The sequence below is a fragment of the Phyllobates terribilis genome, unplaced genomic scaffold (assembly GCF_046119375.1).
Source record: "Phyllobates terribilis strain yellow unplaced genomic scaffold, ASM4611937v1 Scaffold_1__5_contigs__length_1240528914, whole genome shotgun sequence".
Lineage (NCBI taxonomy): Eukaryota > Metazoa > Chordata > Amphibia > Anura > Dendrobatidae > Phyllobates > Phyllobates terribilis.
The window spans coordinates 354,480,428-354,493,427 of NW_027362761.1; the positions used below are offsets into that span (position 1 = coordinate 354,480,428).

The 13,000-nt window shown below is 41.8% G+C and overlaps 1 protein-coding gene across 3 annotated transcripts in view; it reads right to left on the reverse strand.

Annotated features, from left to right (window-relative positions):
• Positions 1-268: 268 nt before the first annotated feature.
• GTF2H3 (general transcription factor IIH subunit 3) overlaps positions 269-13,000 on the reverse strand; it is a 38,230-nt gene continuing 25,498 nt past the window's right edge. The window contains exons 11-14 of one of the 3 annotated variants that reach the window (XM_073676180.1): positions 7,034-7,102; positions 3,630-3,765; positions 2,435-2,471; positions 269-737 (exon numbers count right to left, since the gene is read on the reverse strand). In XM_073676180.1, coding sequence (XP_073532281.1) covers positions 668-737; positions 2,435-2,471; positions 3,630-3,765; positions 7,034-7,102 — 312 coding nt within the window. In that variant the 3' untranslated portion in view covers positions 269-667. The remainder of the gene's footprint in view (positions 738-2,434; positions 2,472-3,629; positions 3,766-7,033; positions 7,103-13,000) is intronic. The other 2 variants (XM_073676179.1, XM_073676181.1) reach the window with 2 other exon arrangements.

Here is a 13,000-nt window from a genome sequence, read left to right on the forward strand (position 1 = left end):
GATGTCAGAGCCGGCAGCAGCCAGGGGTCACATAATGCTTGTGAGCAGCTACCAGATCGTCGCTCACATGAATTATCTGCAACGGAAGGTATTTACAAAAGTCTTAGGGGCCCCGGGATACATTGGGGGTGTAATCTAAAGTAGTGGACAACCCCTTTAAGAGGATAAAAGCTTTGATCGGAGGAGTGCTTCTTTAAGATAAACTTGACGGTTTCCATTTGTTTTGTTTTTATTCAGTAAAGTTCTTTACATATATATGAGGTGCATATATAACACTTATTAAATGGTCCACATTTTTTATTTTCTTTAATTTTTTTTTTTTTTTTTACAAAAATTGTGCATGTATAAATAACGGAAGCAAATAAAAATATTGCAAAGAGCAATGTTCTTCTGGATATAAAACACAATACTGTGTATGATTTATAAACTCTTGGAATTATCTGTAAGTGAGTTCTTATGACTTGTGCAGGTATCTGCCGTATACGAACACCTCCTGCCACGACTGCTCCTTTTGTTGCCATGTCGCTTTCTTTGTGACGAGTGAATTATGGCTTTCCTGTTGTTTGATACTCTGTTGTTAAAATATGACATAGTGTTAATAATTAAAGAAGGTCTGAGAAGTTCATCTATGTCTTGTTGTAATTTGCAAAGCAACCAATCCTCCTCCTTAAAACAAAGGTTTTAATTTCTTCTTCTTTGCCTTCATAACGGGAGGCAATGAGATCTTGAAGGCAGTTCTGTAAAGACACAAACAGATTAGTACTTAAAAAAAAAAAAAAATAAATAAAAAATCGAATGCAAACTTGAATATGAGTATGTAATATTTCTAAAACAGGACATTCTAAGTTAAATTAATATTATTTTGAGTAAATAAGTAGTGAAAATTCCTTTAAACCATATCAATTGAAAGTCACTGTAATATAACCTAGGACTTTCAGGACAAGAAGTAGCGAAGACTAATTTACAGGGTTGGGATACGTTCACACAGCCGTATTTTCGGTCCTAATACGGTCTGTGAAAAAAAAAACTGACAGCACTCAGACCAATGTTATTGAATGGTGCAATTCAGATGAACATTTTTCTTTTCATAGGCCAAATGCCGTGCATATAAAAAAAAATTTCAGCATGCACTAGCTATTTCTGCATTTCAAATGAGAATCACCTATACAAGTCTGAGTGTGCAAAATAAATCTGATCCCGTACAGATCAAATATAGAGCAACCGATTTTTACTGATACATTACAATTCTGCATTTGGTCTTGTAAAAATAATGTATGAAAACAGATGCCATTACAGATGAAAAATCATGTTTTGAAATTGGACGATTATTTTTAGACGCTTTATACAAACTTACCCTAAGGCTATGTTCACACATCATAGTTTTTATGGCATCACAAATCTGCAGCAAAACTTGATCTCTGGCAGGAAAAAAGCTGCGTCAAAAATGCAGGTTTTGCTGCGTGTTTTCATGCATTTTTGGTGCGTTTTTTCAGCATTTTTTTTTACTGTCCTTTTGTCTCTTTATGCATGTACATACAGTTCAGTAAAAAAAAAATCTCATTCTGGTTTTGGCATAGTGGGGGAGGTGAATTGTTCAGGAATAGTTTAGACACTGGCAATGCATTGAGCTTGCATGACACTATTTACTTTCACACTATGGGGTCTGCCATTCAGTTGCATAGGCATTGTTCAATTTCACACCTCCAAGGGCTACAGGTATTGTTCAATCTCACACATAGCTCAGCCAATATTTACTTTTCAAATCCCAAGTACAACATCTGAAAGGAGTTTGTATGTTCTCCCAGTGTTTGTGTGGGTTTCCTCCGGGTTCTCCGGTTTCCTCCCACACTCCAAAGACATACTGATAGGGAATGTAGATTGTGAGCCCCAATGGGGACAGTGCCGATAATGTGTGTAAAGGGCTGTGGAATTAATGGCGCTATACAAGAGTTTAAAACAAATAAATTATACACTATCGTCATTTGAAAACCTATAGATTTCCAGATTCTGGCAACTACCAGATCGAGTTAATTATCCCCAAATGACTAATGATTACGGACATTGTCCATATCATTACAGACTGCTCCTGCATGACACATTTCTCTAGTGATTAACTAATTGGAGAGATTGGTGCAGGACCAGATGGTTTTCAGTTTTTCTGCTTCAATACTAGAAAACAGATCAGTGCGGTACTATGGAATAGAAAAGTACATGGTACTATAAGGGCTCTGTGGCGGGCATGATTTTCGAATATTGGTTCATCATGGGTACTTCTGGACTTTTACTTAGGTACTTCTCAGTTTTAGATCTAGGAGGTATCATGCTCAGTTGCCGCTGAATGGCAGTCGTAACCGTTACTTTTTATGGTCACCCTGATCTGTCTTACTTTAAAGCCAATGTGTGCTAGATATGAGGCATCATTCACACTACTTACTCGCAGGTTGTGCAGATGGGACTGAAATTACAGAATACTGAAGAAAAAGACAAGAAAAAATACAGTGAATACAAAACAGAATAAGACTGGAGTTAAGTGTCTGCTACAAAATAAAAAAAAATACAAAATCTTCTAACAATCAGTAGGATCTTCATTTCTGTGTTTGGACATGAAGTAGTAAATGAGTTTACAAGGCTGCAGAAATTAGATTCTTGTTTCCATTATACGTAAGAAAACTGCTCTGCATGACTGCTATAGGCAACTGTAACATTATTTCAGGTTTGTTCATATTAAAGGGGTTTTCCACTACTTTGATATTGATGACTTTAGGATAGGTCATCAGTATCAGATCGGTTCAGCACTGAGCACACCCACTCATGAGCTGTTTGCAGTACCACCAGAGGCTGGATGTAAACCGTGTACTAAGCTGAAAACCACCAGTCCCCGCCACACCGCCCGGCGGCCAACCCGTCCGCCACACCGCCCGGCGGCCAACCCGTCCGCCACACCGCCCGGCGGCCAACCCGTCCGCCACACCGCCCGGCGGCCAACCCGTCCGCCACACCGCCCGGCGGCCAACCAATCTGCCATGCTGCATGGTGGCCGCTGTTGCTTTCATGCAGATCAGATCCTATTAGTTGAATCAAAGTGGTGGAAAACCCATTTTAAGACTTGAATCAAGTGTAAAAATGATTCATTCAAGATAACAATTAGTGTACAGCACAGAATAAAAGGACAAGAAAAGTAGAAAATCTAAATCCATGCTCTATCAGAACTGAAGCCTACTCACTAAAAGAAGACACTACGTTAGCAAAACGTGAGTGTAAAACATAACTTAATAGACCGCTAAAATAATTGCAGCTGTAATTTACCAATGAAACGCCTATCACATAGATAAATATAAAAAGTGATTTTTTTTGTCACTTTGATAGACAGTTTTATATTTGTTCTTACAGCTACAATTATTTTAATAATATACTAAAAGTTATGTTTTACACTTACATTTTGCTAACATAGCAAAATAACAATGAAAGGAACACAAAATGTGTGCACAAGTATGTCTCGTGTGGGGGGCCTGAGGGGCAGAGGCATGGAAAGAGAAATTCTGTGCTTTAAACCACCTCCTTATCCCATACTATAGAGATACCACAATGTATTTATAAAAAAGGAAACGTTACCATTGGCTAATACTTACTTGATAGGCAGACAGAACAAACATAACCAATTTCTATCAGATTCCGATGGCAGAAACATGCTGCCCTGTAATCCACGTGTACAGGAGGGGGAAGGTTTAACTGCGACCTTTGATCCGGATCAGGGAGGAAAACCCACTAATGAACAAAGAATAGAGACGAAAACTGAAATAAAGTGAGGGATATAGTGGGGTTTCAGTCTGGAATCAAAATAGGCCTGAACATTTGATGATGAAAGAATAAGTATTATATATATATTATACATATACACATACATATACACACACATATACATACACACATACATATTAGTCACCAACGACCTACTAACCGCCAAATCTAAGCGACACTACTCTGTCCTCCTGCTCCTGGATCTGTCATCGGCCTTTGACACAGTGGACCATTCCTTCTTACCACAGACTCTCACATCTCTCGGCATCACAGACTTGGCCCTATCCTGGATGTCCTCATACCTAACAGACAGGACATTCAGTGTCTCCCGTTCACACACCACCTACTCATCTTGCCCCCTATCTGTCGGTGTCCCCCAAGGTTCAGTTCTAGGACCCCTGGTCTTCTCCATCTACACCTTAGGCCTGGGACAGCTCATAGAGTCTCACGGCTTTCATTATCGCCTCTATGCTGATGACACACAGATCTACCTCTCTGGACCAGATATCACCTCCTTATTAACCAAAATCCCACAATGCCTGTCTGCTATTTCATCCTTCTTCTCTGCCAGATTTCTAAAACTTGACATGGACAAAACAGAATTCATCATCTTTCCGCCATTTCATTCAACCCCCCCAACTGACCTATCTATCAACATCAATGGCCGTCCACTCTCCCCAGTCCCTCAAGCTAGCTGCCATGGAGTAACCCTGGACTCTGATCTCTCCTTCAAACCGCATATCCCCATGCCCTCTCCACTTCTTGCCGACTCCAACTCAAAAATATCTCCCGGATCCGCACATTCCTCAACCATGAATCTGCAAAAACACTAGTGCATGCCCTCATCATCTCCCGCCTTGACTACTGCAACCTCCTGCTCTGTGGCCTCCCCTCTAACACTCTTGCACCCCTCCAATCTATCCTAAACTTTGCTGCCCGACTTATCTACCTGTCCCCCCGCTATTCCCTGGCCTCTCCTTTCTGTCAATCTCTTCACTGGCTCCCCATTGCTCAGAGACTCCAGTTCAAAGCCCTAACCATGGCATATAAAGCCATTCGCAACCTGTCTCCTCCATATATCTCTGACCTAGTCTCCCGCTACATACCCACAAGCAACCTCCGATCCTCACAAGATCTCCTCTACTCCCCTCTTATCTCCTCCTCCCACAACCGTATACAAAATTTCTCCCGTGCTTCCTCCCTACTCTGGAACTCTGTACCCCAAAGTATCAGACTGTCGCCTACCGTGGAAACCTTCAAAAGGAACCTGAAGACCCACCTCTTCCGACAAGCCTACAACTTGCAGTAACCACCGCCCCACCATACTGCTGCACGACCAGCTCTACCCTCACCTACTGTATTCTCACCCATCCCTTGTAGATTGTGAGCCCTCGCGGGCAGGGTCCTCGCTCTTCCTGTACCAGTCGTTGTCACATTGTGTTCAAGATTATTGTAATTGTTCTTGTATTATACCCCTTTTTCACATGTAAAGCGCCATGGAATAAATGGCGCTATAATAATAAAATATATATATATATATATATATATATATATATATATATATATATATATATATATATATATATATATATATATATAATTAGGAGAGTTGAATGCTACTTAGATACTGATGGCCTAACCTTAGGACAGATCATTAATATCAGATTGGTACGTGTCTGACACCCTGCACCCCACTGGTCATCTATTTTGCAGCTCCGGCAGCGACTGGATGTAAAAAGTTTAAGTAGACTAAACAACACCGCCATACTCTGTGTAGTGGTCGTTCTTGGTATTGCAGCTGCTGTATACTTCAATACAAGAGGACTGCCAGTACAGAGTATGGAGCTGTGTTATTCTGGCTCTGTACACTGTTTACATCTCGCTGCGGCTGAAGATGCCTGGTGGGGGTGCCGAGTGTTGGACCACCGCATATATGATAATGATAACTTGTCTTAACTCCTTTAAAGAGGTTGTCCACTAAATTTAAATTAATGGCCTATCCTTAGGATAGGGCATCAATGTCTCATCGGCCGGGGTCCAGCAAATGGCACCTCCACCGATCAGCTGATATTGGTGGTGGCGGCAGCCAGAACTACTCACTTGTGGAGCTTGGCTGTCTACTTGTAGCAATAGGAAGTAAGTACTTTCGGCCAGAGGCCGCTGCCACCAATAACAGCTGATCGGCAGGGGTGCAGGGTGTCGGACCTCGGCCGATCAGACATTGATGACCTATCCTAAGGATAGGTAATCAATGTGAAAGTAGTGGACAGCCTCTTTAAGGTTGTGTGTTTGACTTCAGAGTAGCTTTAAAAAAAAAATGACGAAAGATATAGATTAATGCATACATGTCAAACCCCGTGGGCCAATTCTGGCCCACAGGGTGGTTTTATTTGGCCCACGACACTAGAACTACCACCCCTATGTGGGGCCCATTATTCTGTATGGAGGATTATGTGGGGCCCATTCTTCTGTATGGAGGACTATGTGGGGCCATTATTCTGTATGGAGCCAATTATTCTGTATGGAGGACTATGTGGGGCTCATTATTCTGTATGGTGGACTATGTGGGGCCCATTATTCTGTATGGAGGACTATGTGGGGCCCATTATTCCGTATGGAGCCCATTATTCTGTATGGAGAACTATGTGGGGCCCATTATTCTGTATGGAGGACTATGTGGAGCTCATTATTCTGTATGGTGGACTATGTGGGGCCCATTATTCTGTATGGAGGACTATGTGGGGCCATTATTCCGTATGGAGCCCATTATTCCGTATGGAGAACTATGTGGGGCCATTATTCTGTATGAAGGACTATGTGGGGCCATTATTCTGTATGAAGGACTATGTGGGGCTCATTATTCTGTATGGAGGACTATGTAAGCCCCATTATTCTGTATGGAGGACTAGGTGGGGCCATTATTCTGTATGGAGGACTATGTAAGCCCCATTATTCTGTATGGAGGACTAGGTGGGGCCATTATTCTGTATGGAGGACTATGTAAGCCCCATTATTCTGTATGGAGGACTAGGTGGGGCCATTATTCTGTATGGAGCACTATGTGGGGCCATTATTCTGTATGGTGGACTATGTGGGGACCCTTATACTGTATACTAGTTGGCTCGCGACTTTGTCCAAGTTTTTCATTTTGGCCCTCTGTGACATTGAGTTTGACATCTCTGGATTAATGCATTAGTGAGATCACGGCACTATCATAGTGTGTTGACTATCTTACCAATAAATACTGCAGCAGGGAGTTCACTTGTGGTATCTTCAGATATAGACCACCTGTTATGTCACAGGCCTGTAAACACAAAAAGAACTTCCATGTACACAAGTGATGCTTCGGTCTCTTACCATATACCCATAAGACACCTAGATGAAATTTTCAAAAATCCATTCAAAAGGGCAAACAAGATACCATCAGCGTAAAATAGAAATTAATACAAAACTCAAAGCATGTACCAAGTTTAGAAGTTATCTTCTATGATAGAGAATAATTGCCTGATCACCGAGTCCCTTATCGATCCAGAAAATGAGACACTGCATGGCCCAGTTTGAATGGAGTGGAGGTCGTATCTGGGCATCTTCTGCTCCCATCATTCTCTATAGGACTGCCAGAAATTGCTAAGCATTGTATTTTTATTTATCTGGTAGTCCCATAGAAAATTAATGGTGTGGACGTGCGCATTGCTTGAGAGCCCCACTCTCTGGAGTGGAGGTGGTTAAGCCCCCAGTGTTAAGGATGTTACCCCTTATGCTATGGATAGCAGACAATTTCTTAAGTTTTGTACAAACCCTTTGATGGCCTCTTCATATAAGTAAACTACTAGCTGTAGAATGCCAGTAAAGTATATTATTTGGTGATTTTTATGTGGTCTCACTTGTGAATAGTAGAAATGAGAAAAAAAAACAGTTATGGTAAAGGCCAAAACTTGCGCTCGTAATGTGGTGATGGCGTGGTCAAAAATGGAGTCCAGTTGACTGCATGCAGAATATGAATAAACTATTTTTTAGACCAATTTAATCAAATCAGGAGTACCAGTGCGGGTGACACTGCTAAACAACATGCAGACACAAACTTACTCTCCAAACCATGACTGTTTATGCCCAAAAAAAGTCTTCTGAATGTGTTTTAAACCCTAAAACAGACAAGTTGGGCCTTTCTTGTCTCTTTAACCTAGGGGTCTCAAACATGTGGCCTGAGGGACGCATGTGGCCCGAGGCTGCTTCATGAGGCCCGCAGGAATTGGAGCTCCCATGATGATCGCGGCCAAGTCCTGGGGGCTGCCGACGTCAGTGATTCTTTTAAAGTTGTGCGTCATTGGATGCACATTCAATTGAAATTTATTGCGGCGTAGACACCAGCTCTCTGCGCCGCCATACGAATATGAGCCACCGGCCAATCAGAGGCCAACAGCTGACGTTGTGCAGTGTGTGACGTCGCCGAGGAGAAGAGGTCGCTGTTCGCCGATGGAGCTGAGGTAAGGTTAGAAAGAATATTTTTGTATGTGTATGTGTATGTGAAGTGTGGCAGAATTGGGGAAATTACTACAAGATGGTGAACAGGATGGGGACATTACTACAAGATGGGGACCAGGAAGGGGCATTACAATAAGAAGGGGACCAGGAAGGGGACATTACTACAAGATAGGAACATTACTTCAAGATGCTGACCAGGATGGGGACATTATTACAAGATGCTGACCAAAATGGGAACATTACTTCAAGATGGGGGTCAGGATGGGGACTTTACTTACTACAAGATGGAGACCAGAATGAGCACATTACTATAAAATGGGAACCTTACTTTAAGAGGGGGACCAGGATGGGGGACATTACTACCAGAAAGGCAAATAAAACAAAGAAACTGGAGAGACAAAAAAAATGCAAAATAGGGTCTTATCCAATGATAAAAGGATATGGAAAGTTTAAGGAATACGCTCCCTTGATAGGGTTGTGATAGTCACAACTCCTATAGAAAGTACAGTGCATATGGAAAGTATTCAGACCCCTTTAAATTTTTCACTCTTTGTTTTATTGCAGCCATTTGGTAAATTCTAAAAAGTTAAATTTTTGTTTCTCATTAAAGTACACTCTGCACCCCATCTTGACTGAAAAAAACCCAGAAATGTAGAAATTTTTGCAAATTTATTAAAAAAGAAAAACTGAAATATCACATGGTCATAAGTATTCACACCCTTTGCTCAGTGTTGAGTAGAAGCACCCTTTTGAGCTAGTACAGCCATGAGTCATCTTGGGAATGATGCAACAAGTTTTTCACACCTGGATTTGGGGATCCTCTGCCATTCTTCCTTGCAGATCCTCTCCAGTTCTGTCAGGTTGGATGGTGAACGTTGGTGGACAGCCATTTTCAGGTCTCTCCAGAGATGCTCAATTGGGTTTAGGTCAGGGCTCTGGCTGGGCCAGTTAAGAATGGTCATAGAGTTGTTCTGAAGCCACTCCTTTGTTATTTTAGCTGTGTGCTTAGGGTCATTGTCTTGTTGGAAGGTGAACCTTCGGCCAAGTCTGAGGTCCAGAGCACTCTGGAAGAGGTATTCATCCAGGATATTTCTGTACTTGGCTGCAATCATGTTTCCTTCAATTGCAACCAGTCGTCCTGTACCTGCAGCTGAAAAACACCCCCATAGCATGATGCTGTCACCACCATGTTTCACTGTTGGGATTGTATTGGGCAAGTGATGAGCAGTGCCTGGTTGTCTCCACACATACCACTTAGAATTATCACCAAAAAGTTCTATCTTCGTCTCATCAGACCAGAGAATCTTATTTCTCATAGTCTGGGAGTCATTCATGTGTTTTTGCGCAAACTGCATGCGGGCTTTCATATGTCTTGCACTGAGGAGAGGCTTCCTTCGGGCCACTCTGCCATAAAGGCCCGACTGATGGAGGGCTGCAGTGATAGTTGACTTTGTGGAACTTTCTTACATCTCCCTACTGCATCTCGGGAGCTCAGCCACAGTAATCTTGGGGTTCTTCTTTACCTCTCTCACCAAGGCTCTTCTCCCACGACTACGCAGTTTGGCTGGACGGCCACGTCTAGGAAGACTTCTGGTGGTCCCAAACTTCTTCCATTTGAGGATTATGGAGGCCACTGTGCTCTTAGGAACCTTGAGTAATGCAGAAATTCTTTTGTAACCTTGGCCCAATCTGTGCCTTGCCACAATTTTGTCTCTGAGCTCCTTGGGCAGTTCCTTTGAGCTCATGATTCTCATTTGGTCTGACATGCACTGTGATCTGTGAGGTCTTATATAGACAGGTGTGTGCCTTTCCAAATCAAGTCCTATCAGTTTAATTAAAACACAGATGGACTCCAATGAAGGAGTAGAACCATCTGAAGGAGGATCACAAGGAAATGGACAGCATGCGACTTAAATATAAGTGTCTGAGCAAAGAGTCTGAATACTTGTGACCATGTGATAGTTCAGTTTTTCTTTAATAAATTTGCAAAAATTTCTACATTTGTTTTTTTTTCAGTCAAGATGGGGTGCAGAGTGTACTTTAATGAGAAAAAAAAATGAAGTTTTTAGAATTTACCAAATGGCTGCAATGAAACAAAGAGTGAAAAATTTAAAAGGGGTTTGAATACTTTCCGTACCCACTGTACATGAAGGCTGCTGCAGGATCACCAATGCAATCTGATGCAATTGAATGAGGAATGTGGTGATTCAACTTTCTGACACTAAAAATGATGCTGTTTTATGTATAAATTAAAGTAAACAAAAAAAGTGCACCTTTATTAACCCAAGCTATAAAACTGTTCCATATCCCATACGATGTATGCCATTTAAAAGAATAAAATAAAACACAAGCCAAAATGATCAAAAAATTATTAGATTTATAGAAATCTATGTGTGGCCCATGTACCCAGGTGAGTTTGAGATCCCTGCTTTAACCCCTTCACAACATATAGCATACTATTACATCACATGTCAGGTCCCTCTCTTTCAAGCAGACTCAGAAGTTGAGCCTGTGGCTGGTGTTCCTAGAAGACCTTGATTTTTTTATTAAATATGGCAATACTATGGTACTGCTATACATAATACAAGCAATCAGATGATTGCAGACTCAAGGTCTCAAAGGTGACTAATAATGGTAAGAAAATTGCTCTTTTGCCCAATAAAAATCAAGAAAAAAAATAAATAAACACATGCGGCATTTCCAAATTTGTAAAAATCCGGTGTATCTATGAATTAAAGAAGCACTCCGTCAGAGATTGTAGAACCCTTCTCCCAATGGATAGATTAGCAGAGGAGGTCAGATAAAGCCTCTGGTGCTTATTGAAGGTTGATGAACAGGACCATGTTGCTGGCTTACATATCTGGTCGATGGACACCTCCACCTTCTCTGCCCAGGAGGTCACAACAGCTGGAGCAGAATGAGCTTTTATACTCTCTGGGACTGATACACCACTAGAGGATTAGGCTAACCTAATGGCTTCCCTAATACATCTAGCCAGGGTACCCCTCAAGACTTTAAGGTCTTTCCTAGAGCCCTGGAAGGAAACAAACAATGACTGCCTCTTCCTCCATTGTTTCGTTACTGACATGTCATTTATTAAAGACCTCCTAACATCCAGTGTGTGGAATTTTCCTCCTTTAGGTTCCTGGATTAGTACAAAAACAGGGAAGAATAATCTCCTGGCTATGAAATTTAATTGCTACTTTCGGAAGGTAGGCTGCATCTGGTCTTAAAATAACCCTATCTTCCAAAATCTGTGTAAATGGGGGATTAACTGACAAGGCCTGGCTATCACTGTCCCTACGGGCTGAAGTCAGTGCTACCAGAATTACAGTCTTTCATGTAAAATTTTTAACAGATGACACCTGTTCAAAGGGGGGTTGGTTAAGATGTCCAGCACTAAATTCAGATTCCAAGGAGGAATCTTTGGACTAGGGATTGGCCTAGACCTATCACATGCTTTAATAAACCAGTTATCCATCTATTGCCTGCCAAGTCACAGTTATACAACGCTCCTAGGGCCAAGACCTGCACTTTAAGAGTGCTAATGGATAGCCCAAGCGCTAATCCTTTCTGGAGAAACTCTAGGATAGATTTAATCAGAATTTCATCACCAAGACTTTCCCATGAACTAGAGAGGAACTTTCTCCAGGTCGCTACCAGTTTCCTGCTCTTAAAGCACCACTCTAGCGTTTTGTTTTTTTTCAGCGCTGGAGTGGCGCTTTAAATATAAGTCCCCTGACCCTGGTCGTATACTCACCCTCCGGCGTCTTCACCGTTTTTCGGTCCCGCGACGCCATCTTGTGAGCGCAGCTTCATATTGGCTGGAAGCCAGAAGCTAAGTCACAAGCTCTCAATGCAAGTCTATAAGAACCAGAGCGAGGCTGTCATAGACTTATATTGAAAAGTGACCTCCGCGCAGCTCCATGAAACACTAGAGCTGCAGGCAAGTCAATTTTTGCCTAAAACCGATGGGAGCGACACTGGAAAACAATGAAGGCAGTGGCAGGTGAGTATGAGACAGGGGGCAGGGGAATTACAATTAATTTGCTTTCCCCATGACTCACAATCCAGAAACGTCAGTGGCTGGATGAAAAAATCTGTCTGGATCCCAGAAACTCACTCTGCTTTTATGCACACACACTGATTACAAGCAAACAGGTCACAGGTGAGGATGTTACCTTTAGTTTCCATTCAAACCCATTTGTGTCAAATTTTGTGCATGTTATCAGGCCAAAATCACCAGGGTATGAACTTTTGATCAGGGTCATTTGGATGTTTTTGGTTGTCATTAAGATTAATAAGAAAAAACACAGTAGTTTGACAATAAATGGCTTCACCCAACCAATAACCATGAGTGGAGAAAAACTTTTTTTGTTATCATTCATAGTCTATGAAACAAGGCCAAGAAAGGAAAAATTCTGCTGGGGTATGTAAACTTTTGAGCACAACTGTATAACAGGAATTTGTTCAGACTCTTCACACTGACGATGGTTCTGAAGGCGCCATCAATAAAGGGAGAATAGAAAACCCTTGTTTTATTTTTCCATTGGTATTTCCATTAAAACCGGTTTTTGAACTAGATTCAAAACTTCTGTTTCCTGGGCTAACTGCTCCTTGCAAGACTTCTGGTGGGATGCTACTGGGAATGTTCGCGGAGGAACAGTTCAAAATTCCAACCTTAGGCCTGATTCCACTATACCTAGAATACAAACATTGG